Source organism: Bos javanicus, chromosome 5, assembly GCF_032452875.1.
Source record: "Bos javanicus breed banteng chromosome 5, ARS-OSU_banteng_1.0, whole genome shotgun sequence".
In the NCBI taxonomy this organism is placed as follows: domain Eukaryota; kingdom Metazoa; phylum Chordata; class Mammalia; order Artiodactyla; family Bovidae; genus Bos; species Bos javanicus.
In genome coordinates this window covers 80,772,478-80,790,810 of record NC_083872.1, presented here as the reverse complement: position 1 = coordinate 80,790,810, position 18,333 = coordinate 80,772,478, and the positions used below count along the sequence as shown (strand labels likewise).

General features: G+C 34.1%; 1 protein-coding gene across 1 annotated transcript in view; it reads right to left on the bottom strand.

Moving 5' to 3' along the window:
* Positions 1-18,333, bottom strand: part of ERGIC2 (ERGIC and golgi 2) — a 45,592-nt gene that overhangs the window by 8,605 nt on the left and 18,654 nt on the right. The window contains exons 6-11 of the mRNA XM_061417510.1: positions 16,053-16,093; positions 9,433-9,534; positions 8,257-8,352; positions 6,093-6,148; positions 5,163-5,261; positions 424-521 (exon numbers count right to left, since the gene is read on the bottom strand). Coding sequence (XP_061273494.1) covers positions 424-521; positions 5,163-5,261; positions 6,093-6,148; positions 8,257-8,352; positions 9,433-9,534; positions 16,053-16,093 — 492 coding nt within the window. The remainder of the gene's footprint in view (positions 1-423; positions 522-5,162; positions 5,262-6,092; positions 6,149-8,256; positions 8,353-9,432; positions 9,535-16,052; positions 16,094-18,333) is intronic.

Below are 18,333 nucleotides of genomic sequence, written 5' to 3'. Positions count from 1 at the left end.
TCTTCTAAAACATATATTTAGTACCCATTTCTGATATTTTATTTGCTTAAAAGGTCAATCAATGCATTCCAAATTTTAAATGAGGGAGGGCATTACCTAATACTTCAACCTAATTTTGTAGCAGAAATATAAATGCTTTAAAAAATTCATTTTAAACCTATAACGGAAAATAATTTCAAAAATAATATGTGTTAAAAAAAAGAACTCTACTTTTTGAAATTTAATGCTTTTGACCTTTATTGAAATTTAATGTTTTTTGAAATTTAAATTTTTTTAAATTTGAAATTTAATGTTCATCTTTTTGTCAGTTTTTCTAAATGTCCTATGAACATCTAATAACAATGTACATGATACAAACTTTTAAAAATATTTGTGGAGGATACAAGATTCAAAAGATCATTTTACCAGTTGGATTCAACTTACCCTTTCTGTCACGGCAAACTGATGGGTGTCTGCTGAAATTTTATATGTCTGTAATTTTGTTGGCACAATTGTAATAAAATATTGAAACATCTGGTTGTCTAGAATAAAAACAAAATGTAGTTTTTTCCATCAATCCAGTAGCAATGAAACTGCTTCCAAATATACCATTCTTCTATTAAATACATTTAATCTGAGATTTAATGCTATTTATAACAATGTCTAACAAAAAAAGTATTATAAAAGAATCAATGAAAGCAATAATTCATGCTTGATAAAACAAGTAAGTTCTCAGTAAGCATAAAAGTCACACACACATATCTATTCAGTTCAGTTCAGTTCAGTCGCTGTCGTCTCCAACTCTTTGCAACCCTGTGAATCGCAGCATGCCAGGCCTCCCTGTCCATCACCAACTCCCAGAGTTCACTCAGACTCACGTCCATCGAGTCAGTGATGCCATCCAGCCATCTCATCCTCTGTCGTCCCCTTCTCCTCCTGCCCCCAATCCCTCCCAGCATCAGAGTCTTTTCCAATGAGTCAACTCTTCTCATGAGGTGGCCAAAGTACTGGAGTTTCAGCTTTAGCACCATTCCTTCCAAAGAAATCCCAGGGCTAATCTCCTTCAGAATGGACTGGTTGGATCTCCTTGCAGTCCGAGGGACTCTCAACAGTCTTCTCCAACACTACAGTTCAAAAACATCAATTCTTCGGCACTCAGCTTTCTTCACAGTCCAACTCTCACATCCATACATGACAACTGGAAAAACCATAGCCTTGACTAGACAGACCTTTGCTGGCAAAGTAACATCTCTGCTTTTCAATATGCTATCTAAGTTGATCATAACTTTTCTTCCAAGAAATAAGCATCTTTTAATTTCATGGCTGCAGTCACCATCTGCAGTGATTTTGGAGCCCCCAAAAATAAAGTCTGACACTGTTTCCACTGTTTCCCCATCTATTTCCCATGAAGTGATGGGACCAGATGCCATGATCTTCGTTTTCTGAATGTTGAGCTTTAAGCCAACTTTTTCACTCTCCACTTTCACTTTCATCAAGAGGCTTTTGAGTTCCTCTTCACTTTCTGCCATAAGGGTGGTGTCATCTGCATATCTGAGGTTATTGATATTTCTCCCGGTAATCTTGATTCCAGCTTGTGCTTCTTTCTAGCCCAGCATTTCTTATGAAGTACTCTGCATAGAAGTTAAATAAGCAGGATGATAATATACAGCCTTGACGTACTCCTTTTCCTATTTGGAACCAGTCTGTTGTTCCATGTCCAGTTCTAACTGTTGCTTCCTGACCTGCATATAGGTTTCTCAAGAGGCAGGTCAGGTGGTCTGGTATTCCCATGTCTTTCAGAATTTTCCACAGTTTATTGTGATCCACACAGTCAAAGGCTTTGGCATAGTCAATAAAGCAGAAATAGATGTAACACATATCTATTAGAAGATGTCAAAAAAAATAGATGAGCTAGTGACCTCGTTAGATAGCCTTTATAGTCATTAGCATCCTTTTATAAAATATGGAAAATAAAAAAGTTCTTTATAGTACAGAAACTAATAAAAATAAAGTTATAATAGTATATAACCACCAGGAGATACATTTTCGGTTTCTACTAATATCTTAAGATAAAAAAATAAACCAAAATTGAATTAGCCATTGGATAAATAAGCCGAACTGGAGTAGAAAATGGCAACCCACTTCAGTATTCTTGCCTGGAAAGTTTCATGGACCGAGGAGCCTAGTGGGCTAGTCCATGGGGTCACAGAGTCCAACATGACTGAGTGAGTAAGCATGTACCACTCAGGCAAATGAATCAAAATGTAGTCTTTGGATAAATACAAAGAATCAATACGATAGCAGGTAAAAAAAGAAGCTACTCAATGATGGCCTGGGGTCACTATGTAATTAAAGGGATTATATAGTCATTAAGCTTTTCTAGGTTTAATATGTCAGAAAAAGCATATATTACTAACTATTGATTTTAAACAATTCACATAATAAAAAGCAATGTTAATTCTCTAGGTCTTACACTCTAGAAAATTTAGAACTAGATATGCTCCTGCTGCTAAGTCGCTTCAGTTGTGTCTGACTCTGTGCGACCCCATAGACAGCAGCCCACCACGCTCCACCGTCCCTGGGATTCTCCAGGCAAGAGCACAGGAGTGGATTGCCATTTCCTTCTCCAATGCATGAAAGTGAAAAGTGAAAGTGAAGTCGTTCAGTCATGTCCGACTCTTCGTGACCCCATGGACTGCAGCCTACCAGGCTCCTCCGTCCCTGGGATTTTCCAGGCAAGAGTACTGGAGAGGGTTGCCACTGCCTTCTCCAGAACTAGATATACCTATCTATAATTTCAGCTAGGTAAGTGATAGGGCCTCATTATGTTTGTGACATATTTCACATCATATGGTAATAATTGTCTATGAAAATCACCCGCCAAAGTTCCTTTGAATCCCTTTCAGTCCATTCCCTCCATATCTGGCCTAGGCCAACCACTAACCTACCTTCTATTGTTACACACTAGTTTTGCCTATTCCAGAATTTCATATGAATGGAAGTATATGTATGTACTTTGGCGTGTCTTGCTTCTTTTGCTCAGCATGAATAAATTTTTATTTCCATCAATTCAATTTTTTAGTCTCTTATCTCAGCATAATTCAGAGTAGAAGAGGGAAAGGTAAAACTATAGATAGAAGGGAAAAGTAAGAGTAATGGTCTGTTTGACACTAACATTAGATAAGTTTCTGACAAAATAAACCAAAGACTGTTTCAGCCTCACCATTTATTTCACCTAATGCTTGTACCACTATCACCTTCAAAAACACCAACAGTTTTTGACCAGTTCTTCTATTATACATTTCAATTTAAATCCTAAATATTAACACAGATAATATTGGAGCAAGAGGGTGTCAACTTTGTCTACCACCAATAACTGGCTTGTCAGCTGAGCTTTCATCCTTTGAGTCGTTCTTTGATATGAAGTGAACTGCTCAATCTGTGCTTATTTTTTTAGATGTTTCATAACTCTATTTATGATAAACAAAAATAGCAACATGAAAATGATAGGTGTTTAAGTGTTAAGTATTTATGAAAAAAGATGAAATTGAGAGTGGTAAGGTTACAACCAATGCTGTACACATGTGTGGGAAAATTAAGACTTGTAGGAAAAAAGGAGAGACAAACGAAATCCCCTACCATGAGGAGTGAAGTACCAGTGCAATGAATAATAACCCATGAAGGTCAAAGAAACACCAGAGTTTTTTAAGCTACAGACTGTCTAATATATAAGACTGCTAGATAACTTAATGACCAGGCAAGGCAGACAATGCTGTTGCATTACATTTTGTTGCAAGATTTGCTGTCCAAATCGGCACAGCATTAAAGATGTCACTGCTAAGTAATCCCTTGCAAACTCCTACATCAGAGGGGGCAGTTACCTGAACCCACCGGATCTGTGATGCTGAATTTTTTTTTTTCTTTTTTGAAAGAGAGGCCCAATAGAATATATATTAGGCAGGAGAAGAGCATACTTGCTTTAAAGATTTGAAAACCTGCTAACATTCATCTCATGGCATTTTACGAAATAACTCTAAACACCTTAGTCTCCCTGAATTTAGGAACAAGTAAACTTCAAGAGTCTTTTGAAAATTAACCTGTTCATATTTAAATCTGCTTCCTTATAAAAATTTATAGTTCATTTTAGGATCCTGAAACAAAGTATTAACCAACATGTTTCAAATGAGCACCTCAGGTAATAATTAATGTATTTCGGTGTGGAATGAACATATACTTAACATGAGGTTACAGAGAACAAAGCTTATAACTCTCAGAATGTTTCTACTCACATGTTTCAAGTTTCCTTAAGTGAAACATTCCCAAACAGAAACATAAAATACTCATGAATGTGAATATTCTAAATAAAACATCTTTAATGTATCTGATTACAACACTGTGCTAACAGAGTAAAATACTGTACATTAATAAATCTATTTGAATTTAAAAAAACAAAATCCTTAATTAATTTTGCAGAGGCTAGACTTCTTTTGCAAAATGAAAGCATAGGAAGCTTTAGAAGTCCTCAAGGTAAGTCACACAATATGAGTATTTAAGAAGAAAAGCAACCAAAAATCTTCAGGAAATATGAGAACTGATAACTTGCTACAAAACTTAAGAAAATAATCTATTTATATTTGGTTTGAACAGATGGTTAAAACAAACAGTTATAAAAGATATCTGTACTACTTCTGTATTAACAACAAACCATTCTAGAAAAACTCTAGGTTTCTGATGTTTGTAAACTTCTCCAGAGAGATTTCTGATATGGTAAGCATAGCATGCATTTTAGAACTCTGAATCTATAAAAACAAAGAAATTCTTCTTATAATGTTCAAATTTTCTTTTATTCTTTCTTTGTTGAATATGGAAAAGCAGTTATACCCTCTTACACTAACCTTTCATACATTTGGAGAGCTTTTAAATTCTACTCCTTGTTCTGCTTACTTTTGACTAATTCCTTATTCTGTTTCATGGTACATTTTTAACATTCAAATTCATCCACTACTAGGACATTCTCTCCACAAAACATTGTCACTTAATGATTATCAACCATTTAAACCACTTAAAAGATTTGTTTATCTGTTACAAGGGGGTTAGGAAAAGAATTAATTAAAATGTTTTATCAAAGTTACAAGAACAATTTGCCTACATGCAAATTCCAACAGTAATTTTTAAATACTTACGATCTAATGCAATTTTTTCAGTTCCATCTAAAGGATTAATAATTCCAGGAACAAGTTCTCCAAAAGACAAATGATCTATTCTGTGAGAAAAGTTGTAAGCTAAGAAGCAAAAAAATAAAACTATTAAGTAGAGACATTAAATTATTTAAAACTACATGTTACAGACTAGTTCACATTCTTATCTATTCTCAAATGAAAGTATCTAAAATCTGGTAGTATGATAATACTGTATTTAAAACCACATTATTTTGAGAAAAATGTATATGAATACATAGGAATGCTATATCACAAATTTCATACTTATATACAAATTAACATCTAAGAAATAATACAACATCTAATTCTGATAACCAAAAAAATAATTCTTTTCTAGTCCAAATCATCATATAGAAACAGAACTGTGTTGTTAGAAGAACTGGGGTGATGTCCATGAAACTGATCAGATATATTTTTAATACACATCACTGCTAAATGTGACCCAATTTGTTTTTTATGGAATTTATTACTTGTTTTTATTCTCCAGCAGAGACTTTAAAAACTAAATTTTATGATAACTATTACATGACACTAACTTGAATACTTTATATCCATGTGTAAATATCCCTATTTAAATTTACATATGGAAACTTCAAATATATTCTCTTCATTATTGTAAAAATTAACAGAAATGTGTACCAAGTGATAAAATGGACACTAAGGCTCTTCCCCTAACCTCAGCAACTTCTGAGCTATGACTAAATAGAATTATAGGTAACTTAAAGACAAGAGAAAATGGATTAGTCATTAAGTTCAATCATTTATTTTCTCCTGTAGATATCTTCTTTCAGAGCAGCCCACTATCAAAGCCCCACCTTGTACCTGCACTAAAAATTTAAAAACAAACTTTTCCCAAGGATATCGTCCCAGAAAGAAATTTCAGAAACTGCTTACAGTCATGGTTGACAAGTGCTGCCAAGTGTGCATGACCTCGGGGATGTGGAATTGCCCTGAAAGGAGGGAAAAAAGATTAAAGTAATAACATTTAAATACATAATGAATTAAAATCAGAAAGCAGGTCCTTCCTAAACTATATGATTTTCTTAGAATTAAATAATATAACATACTTGACCTATGATTTAAGTAGTTCAATCTATTTATCTCGATGCCATAAACTGGGGGTTAGCAAACATTTTCTGTAAAGTTGTTATTGTTTTAGTTGCTAAGTCATATCCAACTCTTCTGTGACCCCATGGACTGCAGCCTGCCAGATTTCTCTGCCCATGGGATTTTCCAGGCAGAAATATTGGAGTGGGTTGCTATTTCCTTCTCCAGGGGATCTTCCTGACCCAGAGACTGAACCCATGTCTCTTGCACTGGCAGGTGGATTCATCACCACTGAGCCACCTGAAAAGACCTAGACAGTAAATATTTTAGGTCTGTGGGTCAAGATGCAAAACTGAAAATATCATGTAGTTACATAACAAGAGAGAAAACAAATTTTCACAAACGTACTAATAAACTTCAAATTATAATAGTAGTAACTGAGTACTTTTATGGAATCTAGGTTGTTGTGTTTTTTTTTTTTTTTTGAATCCAGGTATTTTTTCTGGGAGAGAACAATTTGCTTAATTGGGCTTTAGAGTTGGCATTCCTTATTTTCAAAATCCCAGATATGATATGGATAGGATACAAATCAAATGATTTTCCATTTTACCTCTCTTACTGAACGTGTAATTATCACACAGAAAGATGTGTGATGAAATTAAGAATGTTCTTAATGAAATTAAGAAAAAAGGGCAAAATATAGAGGTTCCAAATGTATTTGTCAGTTTCCCTCTTTCAGTTAATTTTGGAATAGGATATTTTGTTTGTATCCAGAGATGCAATAAACTCTTCTAAATTTCTTTGAGCCAACAATTATCTGTTGGACTACATGATACGAAGAAGTTCTAAGTTTTCCATCTACAGGTTGGGAATGGGGAGAATAGCTCCTGGCGACAGTAACAAAACATGAATGTTAAGAGGAGTGGGATAACAAAAACAAAGCAATGCTCAACCTGATCACTGTAAACATGGAAACAAAGTCTAATGTTTTCTCTGTACATTAAAAAAAATATCCATCCAGCCATGCTCTTTCCTGTTTTATGACCTTTCCTTCAGCCTAGATGCTATTCTCTCCTTTACATATAAAATGTTGAATCATCCATTAGTGTTCAAAGGTTTTCTTCAATAAAGCCTCCACTGATTTGGAGAGTAGACCAGCAACCTTGTTATACAGTTTTTTATCAGCCACAGTTTTCCTTTATAGCTACAACTATAATTAAGTAATTATTAGTGTAATTCACTGTTTAAAGTTCAGATTCTCTCATAGAATGTCAGCATCATAAGGGCAAACCCTTTCTCTGGTTTTCACTGTTTAATCTATAGTATGTAGCATGGTACTTTGCCATGTAGCAAATACTCAAGAAATGTTTTTCACAATGAACAACTGTTCAGCTCTGAAACTAGCTAGGAGGAGAGAAGGGAGGGAAAGAAGCAAAGAAAGAGGGAACAGATAATCAGAGAATCTATTTATTCAGAAATTTACCAGGTGTTTACCATATGACAGTTTCTGTGCTGGGTTCTGTTCATAAAGGCAGGTGGTCTGAGATTTTTCTTTAACATTCACCTAATTTAACCTTATCCCAGACACATTTCTACCTACATCAAAATATTGTCTTGAATTAGGGATTCCATTTTGATGAGAATCACTGAAAGGAAAAACAAAAAACCTGATATCATCCAACAAAACGAACAAATTAACGAAATGTCTAAGTAAGAGGTTTGTTACCAACACTTGGCAAGCTGAAGGTTTTAATTCACATTTACCTATATTTTCTATACTTTATATGAAAGATAACATGACTGGTATCCTTTTGTTTTAAAGTAGAAGTTTTTAAAGTCAGTAGTCTTCTCTATCCTGAGGCTGAAGGCCAAAACAATCTGAAGACATCAAAAATACAAATTTGAAGAGTCCTTTAGTTGTTAGTTAGATATTATTCAATTAGCAAAGATCTGACTTTTAACCAAACTGCCAACTTGTCTAAAGTATTTTCAGCAAGTGAAAAGAACATACTTGCCCACAGTTATGTGAAAATTCCCTGCTACTTTATTGACATACAGATGACCACGAATTCTGCAAGCATCTGGAGGCTGTGATGAATCATCTTCCCTGTTACAAGATACATTACAATTACTTACAGCATAGTCAGTAGTTATCATTTACTGGTGAGGAAATTTTATAGAAGAAAAAAACTCCTAAAGATCAATTTTTACGTAATGTTCTAAATGTCAAAAGCAGAATAGCAGTTTTTTGAAATCTAAACATTTATTTTTAAAAACTACAAAAATGAAAAAAATTATATATAAAAGTGAAAAGTAAATCAAAGTGTTAGTTGCTCAATTGTGTCTGGCTCTTTGCAACCCCACGGACTGTAGCCCTCAGGCTCCTCTGTCCATGGGATTCGCCGAGAAAGAATACTGGAGTGGGTTGCCATTTCATTCTCCAGGGGATCTTCCCAACCCAGGGATTGAACCCAGGTCTCTTACACTGCAAGTAGATATTACTATCTTAGCCACCAGGAAAGCCCAACTATTGAATATATATTTACACAAACCTAAAATTTCATAGTTATTCAAATTTAATCAGAACACTAAATCTAATGAGAGAAGAAAAATGAAAAGTAAAGAATTATTAGTCCAACAAAGACTCTTTCATCATTTGTTTCTGGTACTTTCGGAGATAGGAAGGGATGGGAAAAAGAATGAGGTAAGGGAAGGGCATGACACTTAACTTCATATACATAAGAACATTTTCTTCCTCAACAAATGTAAAACCTCTATATAGTTTTAAATTTAAATAATCATTTTTATGACAATAGCATTTCCAAATATCAGCTCTTCTAATCTATAAAAGAGACAAAAGTAACATAAAAACATGAAATTCCTAACCAAAGTTTATACATCACCATAATGGTAAATGCAATTAATTTGTTCTTAAAACTTAGTACAATTTTATATGAAGGTATACCATACACACATAAAAGAGAAAAATTAAATAAAAATATTACTATTTATGATAATCCTGATCAATATCACTGGCCATAAATTCAAGAATTAAAAAAGCATCTTCATCATACAGAATGATTATATTTTCTCTAGGAACTAGGAGATTCAGAGAACTAAACCATTACTAAATCATGTCACAGTAAATCCTTAGTAAATAGTCTCACAGTTAAAATACACATCTCACCTTGGTGGAAGTGCTGTTGATGCACTTTTAAAAACACTTTTAAATACCACATCTTGAAGTGAATGTTCTTCTTGCAGTCTACTCTGAAATAGCTGTAGCATCCTAAATACAAAACAAACAAGCAACAGTTTAAAAATACAATAAGACACAAAGAGAAAGTCAACAGTATTTGAAAAATAACAATGGCTAGTTGACTTAGCTAAGTCATATATTTATTATTACAGAAACTTATTCTAAAATAAAATTCCAAGTATTCTTTGGTCATTTCCTGGAAAGTAAGAAAAGAGAGATAGTGTGGCTAGAGGTCTAAAAGCTGGGGTCCCTAATCCTGTCTATTTCTACAAATAATGAGCGTGTGGATCCTGTTTATATGTCCATCACAGGTGGAATGAGGGCCACCGAGAAAGACTTTCTGTTCATCTGAATATCTAAATTCATTCTTCATGCACATATGCAGCAATCACAAAATTATTAGCTTTTGTCAGATACTGAATCAAGTGTTATAGATAAAAAGAACAGGACAAATACAGGGTCAAATAACAGACTTGGGGGCTTCATTTGTGGCTCAGATGGTAAAGAATCTGCCAGCAATGCAGGAGACAAAGGTTCGATACCTGGGTCGGGAATATTCCCTGGAGAAGGGCATGGCAACCCACTCCAGTATTCTTGCCTGGAGAATCCCATGGACTGAGGAGCCTGGTGGGCTACAGCCCGTGGGGTCACAAAGAGTCGGACATGAATGAGCAACGAACAGTGGAAGTGACAAATAGATTCAAGAGATTAGATCTGATAGGCAGAGTGCCTGAAGAACTCTGGATAGAGAACATTGTACAGGAGATGGTGATCAAAACCATCCCCAAGAAAAAGAAATGCAAAAGGGCAAAATGGTTGTCTGATGAGGCCTTACAAATAGCTGAGCAAAGAAGAGAAGCGAAAGGCAAAAAGAGAAAAGAAAACATATATCCATCTGAATGCAGAGTTCCAAAGAACAGCAAGGAGAGAGAGGAATGCTTTCCTAAGTGATCAATGCAAAGAAATAGAGGAAAACAATAGAACGGGAAAGACAGGAGATCTCTTCAAGATAATTAGAGATACCAAGGGAACATTTCATGCAAAGATGAGCACAATAAAGGGCAGAAATCTAACAGAGGCAGAAGATATTAAGAAGAGGTGGCAAGAACACAAAGAACTATACAAAAAAGATCTTCATGACCCAGAAAACCATGATGGTGTGATCATTCACCTAGAGCCAGACATCCTGGAGTGCGAAGGCAAGTGGGCCTTAGAAAGCATCACTACAAAGCTAGTGGAGGTGATGGAATTCCAGTTGAGCTATTTCAAATCCTAAAAGATGATGCTGTGAAAATGTTTCACTCAATATGCAAACAAATTTGGAAAACTCAGAAATGGCCACAGGACTGAAAAGGTCAGTTTTCATTCCAATCCAAAGAAAGGTAATGCAAAAGAATGTTCAAACTACCGCACAATTGCACTCATGTCACATGCTAGTAAAGTAATGCTCAAATTTCTCCAAGTTCAGTCTCAATAGTACATGTACCGAGAACTTTCAGATGTTCAAGTTTAGAAAAGGCAGAGGAACCAGAGATCAAATTGCCAACATGCACTGGACCATAGAAAAAGCAAGAGAATTTCAGAAGAACATCTGCTTCTGCTTTATTGACTATGCTAAAGCCTTTGACTATGCGGATCACAACAAACTGTGGAAAATTCTTCAAGAGATGGGAATAACAGACCACCTGACCTGCCACCTGAGAAATCTGTATGCAGGTCAAGAAGCAATACAATAGTTAGAACTGGACATGGAACAACGCACTGGTTCAAATTTGGGGAAGGAATACGTCATGGCTGTATACTGTTACCTTGCTTATTTAACTTACATGCAGAGCATATCATGCAAAATTCTGGGCTGGATGAAGCACAAGCTAGAATCAAGATTCCTGGGAGAAATATCAATAGCCTCAGATATGCAGATGAAACCATGCTTGTGGCAGAAAGCAGAGGAACTGAAGAGCCTCTTGATGAAAGTGAAAGAGGAGAGTGAAAAAGTTGGCTTAAAATTCAACATTCAGAAAACTAAGATCATGGCATCCAGTCCCATCACTTCATGGCAAATAGATGAGGAAACAATGGAAACAGTGACAGACTTTCTTTCCTTGGGCTCCAAAATCACTGCAGATGATGACTCCAACCATGAAATTAGAAGACGCTTGCTCCTTGGAAGAAAAGCTATGACCTACCTAGACAGCATATTGAAAAAGAGAGACATTACTTTACTGACAAACATCTGTTTATTCCAAGCTATGGTTTTTCCAGCAGTCATGTATGGATGTGAAAGTTGGAGTATAAAGAAAGCTGAGCATCAAAGAATTGATGCTTTTGAACTGTGGCATTGGAGAAGACTCTTGAGAGTCCCTTGGACTGCCAGGAGATCGCACTAGTCAATCCTAAAGGAAATCAGTCCTAATATTCATTGGAAGGACTGATGCTGAAGCTGAAGCTCCAATACTTTGGCCACCTGTTGCGAAGAACTGACTGACTGGAAAGACCATGATTGTGGGAAAGACTGAAGGCAGGAGAAGGGGACAAGTTTGGATGGCATCACTGACTCAAAGGACATGAATCTGAGCAAGCTCCAGGAGTTGGTGATAGACAGGGAAGCAGCCTGGCATGCTTCAGTTGTGGGCCGCAAAGAGTCAGACGCAAGTGAGCAACTGAACTAAAAAGTGGAGATGACTGGGGTATAAATCTACAACATGAGCTTCCAATTCTCAGTACAAATTAGGCCACAGTGAAATTTAACATCACCTAGTATCTGCCTTTCCCGAAGTAACCTGAACTTTATTCTATGACATGACCATTCTAAACAAAATATTACATTCTACCTATAATTTTTAAAAAAAGTATCAGCATATAAGATATAGGATTATAGAGAGCTTAGTATACATTTGAGAACTCATGCTTAGATTTTCTTTTTAAATATACTTAGCCAAAATAAAACAGAGTTGCTTGAAGACATTTTTTTAAACTAAATTCATGAAACTACTTATTCTGAACAACAAGACCAAGAATAAAAGTATTACTTCTATTTCTACCATTTTTAACAATAACTTTGTATCTTTAGATATAATCCTATTTCACCTACTTTAACTCTATACCTTTATATAACTAACATCCAAAGTCATCTATATTAGAACTCAAACTCAGCTAGTACAAAATTTATAACCCAGAGGGGAAGGAAGGATGAACAGACAAAACAGGATTTTCAGGGCAGCAAAAATACATATACTATAATGGTGGGTATATGTCATTAGGTATCTGTTAAAACTCAGAATGTACATCTCTAAGACTCTAAGAACTCTAATGTAAACTTCAGACTCTGGGCAATAAGGATATATTCATATTGGTGCATAAACTGGAAGAAATGTACCACTCTGGTGCAGGATACTGATAATGGTGGAGGCCATGCATATGAAGGGACAGGGGATATTTGGGAACTCTATAGTTTTCACTCAAATTTGGTGTGAAACTAAAAATACTCATAAAAAGTTTTTAAACATATATAAACATACATAAATAATTTTGAAAAATTATAAACAAACACCTGAAGAAGCAAATATAAATCAGAATATATTTTACATACTATCATGATATAATAATAAACATTTTCTAGAAGGGCAAGTGAGAGATGAAAAAGATTAGTTGGGATCCTGAATATTTAAGAAAGCAGAACAAATCAAAGAAAACTTAAATATCTTTTAGCAAATTCTGTAGGAAAAGAACATTTTGGTATGCACATTATTAAGGTTGTTAGGCCTTAGGCATCTGTAGTCCATTCACAAATACTTGTTTGGAAGCAGAACACAAATAATTTAGGAAGCTTCAAGAGGTCAGATTTCATCTTTAGATATATGTATGTACAGAGACTCAAAAACTTTATATCTAATGCTAGCAGAAATTGAAACCTTCATATTTTTGTATGTCATATATTTCCAGAGTTCAAATTTTAGTGCTTGGGCAGTGGGAAAAGAGCTTGATGACAACAAACCATGTGTGTGTGTGTGTGTGTGTGTGTGTGTTGTGAGCCTCAAATAGGCCAGTAAAAACCCGAGCTAATATTCCATAGATGAAGGGATATGAAAAAGTGCACTATGATGGAAAATAGAAAACTGCACGCTGGAGCATATTTATAATTTTAACAGTAAAAACACAGTGTTGTCTCTCACTTATTACTAGTTTTGAACACTGAATAAAATTCCACATGAAAGCAGACTTATAACTTTTAACATTTCTAGAATAAAGTAATACATTTCATTCCTGGACAGCTCTCTACTAAAAGGTCTAGAAGCCCAGAGACACCAAAACATTAAGTTATTTTGTTCAACTAATTTGTTTCAACTATATGCCAAAGATAGTAACAAGAACAACAAAACCCACTTGTCACCTTTGGTGATTAGAGTATTTCGAAAGTTGGCTGTAAAAGGGGAAGAATCTGTTATCTTTCTTTTCCTATGTAGAGTGTACATCATGATGAAGGTTTCTCTTTATAGAAACATTTTCAGTTAAAAAATGAAAACTACTGGTAGGTTTAGAATATTACCATTTTGTAACCTCTAACAAAATGTGTGGATCTGGACTATGATTATTACAGGCTGCTCACTTCTCAAAGGGACAGATCAAGAAACATTACGTGTTTTTTGATGGAAGGCCACTGCATCACCCATAATGTATTCTTGGCACAAAATCAAACGTGAATCTGACCAAACCTCTAGAACTACTAATTTACAAGAAACACACAGTCCTGAGGAGCTTGTATAGTAATAACCTAGGAATACAATCAGCAAAACCCAAACTGTGTAACTTCTACAGGACAAATGATTCAATTTCCTAAACAAAAAAACTGCAAAAGGGAAGAAGATATGGTGGGAGAATCTGTCCATTAAAAAAAATGGAAGCATCATTAACCAATTCAATGATGCAGTTTGGATCCTGAGTCAAACAAATGATGTAAAATTTAAAGGACAATTGGGGGAAGTTTGGATACTAAATCGTAATATGATGATATAAAACATTTATTGTTAGTTTGTTAAGGTGCAATAATGGTATTATAATTTAATTCTTTTTTACTTTATATCAGAAGTTGATTTACAATGTTATGTTAGTTCCAGGTGTACTGTAAAGTGATTTAGTTATACGTAAAAAAAAAAATTTTTTTTAATCTCTCCAAACAATGAAAGTGTTTTTAAAAGAAAAAGGCATTTGAAATGAACCAATACTTAGGGACTAGAAAGACAGAAAAGGATGAGTAAAAAAATTTATTTTTTAATAATCTTAAATTAGTTAATGCCTTTTTAAACACAAGACACAGCCTAGAAACCAAAAAGAAAGGACAGAGATGGGATGCAGCAACCATTTACCATAAAAAAGTAATTTCTTTAATATACAAAGAACTCTTTTAACAGTAGTAAGAAGAAACCCAATGACCAAGCAAAATTGGCATATGGCATGAACAAGGAGTTACATACAAAGATACAAATGGGAAAAAAAAATTCAAAGATATTCAGCTTATTTATAAAGAAATGCTAATTTAAAAGTGCATTATCAGTTTTCACCCATCAAAATGGCAAACATTTTTTTAAAAACGTCTGATTATACCCACTGTTGGTGAGGTTAAAAGAAACAAGTACCCTCACATAGTTGTGGAGTATAAATCAAACTATTTGGCATTATCTATCAAAATCTTTTACCAATCTTACTGAGATATAACTGGCATATAACATTGTATAAGATTAAGGTATAAACATACATAATGTGAAATGATTACCACAATAAGTTTAATTAACAACTGCCTCATCATTACAAATGTTTTTTCCTTGTGTGACAACTTATCAAAACATTAAATATTATCTAAAAGAGAAATTTCATTTCTAGAAATTTTATATACATATATTCACACAAGTACATAAGGAATATATACATATATTCACATGAGAAATTAGATTCAAGACTTTTCACTGAGCATTGATATTAGCAACCTGTAAGCAATCTAAATACCCATCAATAAGTATCCAAAAACTATTATAGTTTGTCAATAAAATATACCACTGTATATACTTAAGTGGGAATATGTCCAAAATATAAGGTTAGGTTGGAAAAAGCAAGTTATAAAATAGATGTATAGAATGACCCCATTTGTATTAGGAAAAAAGTAACATAAGCAAATACAGCCACATACAGAAAACTGGTTATTAGCACTCGTCAGTGGTACTAGGTTTAGAGAATGATAAGGAGGCTTCTATTTTCACTTAATATCCTTTGTATTCAAATTTGATCACATATGCTTTTAAAAATATTTAAATAGATAATACAATTTTAAATGTAAAATAAAATGTATTTATGGTTCAAAGTGGATTAGAGAAAAGATATGACATTCCAAAGATTTGATAAAACTTGAAATTGAAAAGACTGTATTATATACTGTATTCTGTTAATATTTCATTCAAACAAATGCCTAGAGGAATCTATACATAATTCACAGTAGACAAAATAAGCAAAGCAAGATCTAGATTTCTATGAACCACAATACTTTGTTTACTTATTACCTCTGCCACTCTCTTTGCTGTGGTGAAAGATCAAATATTGCCTGAAATAAAACAAAACATAATCACTAGAACTGTCAATTTCTCCCAGCTTTAATATTATAATTTAAAACAATTTTCTTTGAGCAAGGAACAAATTTATAGTGCCGTTAAAAACAAGTATTCATAATTTACATTTAATCTTCCATAAGTCAAACTAATAAATTTAAATATATGATACTTATACTCAAAAGTAGTACACAGAAATTTTACTAACTGCAAATATTTTCCTGTTATAGAAACCTACATTTATAGGAATGGATACAATGCAATCTATCACATATACAAAATGATAATTTACGGCTTAAAATCATTTAAATGATGCCAGCAAGAAACTTAAGCATTTAAAAAAGAAGAAGAAATGAAAAACTCATACAGCTTAAGTATAGTATTCAAGCATCCAAAGCCTATGTTTCTGTCATGGTATTTTACCAAGATAAAATCAACAAGTTTTGAAACAAGCTAAACAATGTCTGTAATACTGTAATTCCCAAATGTATTAACCAAAAAAGAATAATTCAAGAAATGTTATCTAGGCACTATATTCATCAATTCAAAGACAAATTTTGTTATTTTGTAGACTCAGAAGGAAAAAGGCAAGCTTCTCATGGTTTGTGGCAATACCCATAATTTGTGGCAATACTCATAATTTAATTTTCAAACAGCAAGTCCACCTTTGATATTTATAAAGACAATTCATAACTAGGCATATTAATTCTACATTCTAACTCATGATTATTATTAATGATGCCGCCCATAACATGCCCTAAATATACTACTCTCTACAAATTCTTGGTCTTAACCACTCATTCCATCAAACAGCTCTAATTCTGTGCCTTTGGTTATTTAACTATGTTAACCTGGAGACTTCCTCTCCTGTAATTGTGACCCTAAAGTCGGTCTAAATTCTATACACCATTTGTTCCAGGTTAAATTGCCCCCCTCTTTCTGATTACAATGAAATTACTTTGGTTACTCCTCCTGCAACCTTTTCATACCATGGCACACAGAGAAAATGCTCACATCTAAAAAACACACCAAGGCCAACACACAAGGCTACATACACCTGCTCCCCAGTTACTCTGTGAATAAAACTGTTGATAGCAGGGACTATGCCATTTTTCCTTTGGTATCCCCAAACTGCTCAACATATTAACACAGCAGGTAACACAAAACAGATTAACACAGCAGGTAAGGAACCACAGAGTGGCTTTGGGCTAGGCCACATGCTACTTAAATTAACATCTCAATCTTCATAACAATCTTGTGAGTTTGTTATTATTCTTTTATATATAAAAAAGAACTCAAAAGGTTAAAAACTTTTTTTCAAAATCACAGGTAGTAAGGGTCAGTGTATAAGCCCAATTCTCTGATTTCTCACTTTCTCACATCCCTAAAAATGGTTCTTTTCTTTAAATAAATAATAGCTATCACATAGCATAATGTGATCATGGTTTAGAAATTTATAAAATTATTAGAATTTTTATATTCAGACTGCATATTAAAAGAATGAGTGAAAATTTAAAAACAAGTAAAAGTTATCTCAAATAATTTTACATTAATAATAATCCTCAAATACTTTAATATAAATTAGGACAAGGGAGTGAATACTTATCAAAAACATTGTTAAACATTTTAAAAATTACTGATAAAAAGTATACAATTTTTAAGTATACATATAAGAAGTATACATATTTTAAAGTTTCTAGCTTTATGACTTGGAGAAGGCAATGGCACCCCACTCCAGTACTCTCTCCTGGACAATCCCATGGACGGAGGAGCCTGGTAGGCTGCAGTCCATGGGGTCACTAAAAGTCGGATATGACTGAGCGTCTTCCCTTTCACTTTTCACTTTCATGCATTGGAGAAGGAAATGGCAACCCACTCCAGTGCTCTTGCCTGGAGAATCCCAGGGACAGGGGAGCCTGGTGGGCTGCTGTCTATGGTGTCAGAGTCAGACACGATTGAAGTGACTTAGCAGCAGCAGCAGCAGCAGCTTTATGACTAAGACATGACTTTTATTATATGACAGTTAAAATAAAACTTTCCTATTTACAAATGATTGAAAGAAATGGAATAAATTGTTACAATGGAATAATCAATGATCTTGCCCCAGTTCTGTAATGCGTTATGCTTTACATTTTGTGAGCTAGAAAAAAAGAAAAAGTCAAGCAATTTCTTCTCAGGAGTTTAGCATCTAGCTAGAGAGACAAGCTATCCAGAAAAAATATACATTAAAAAAAAA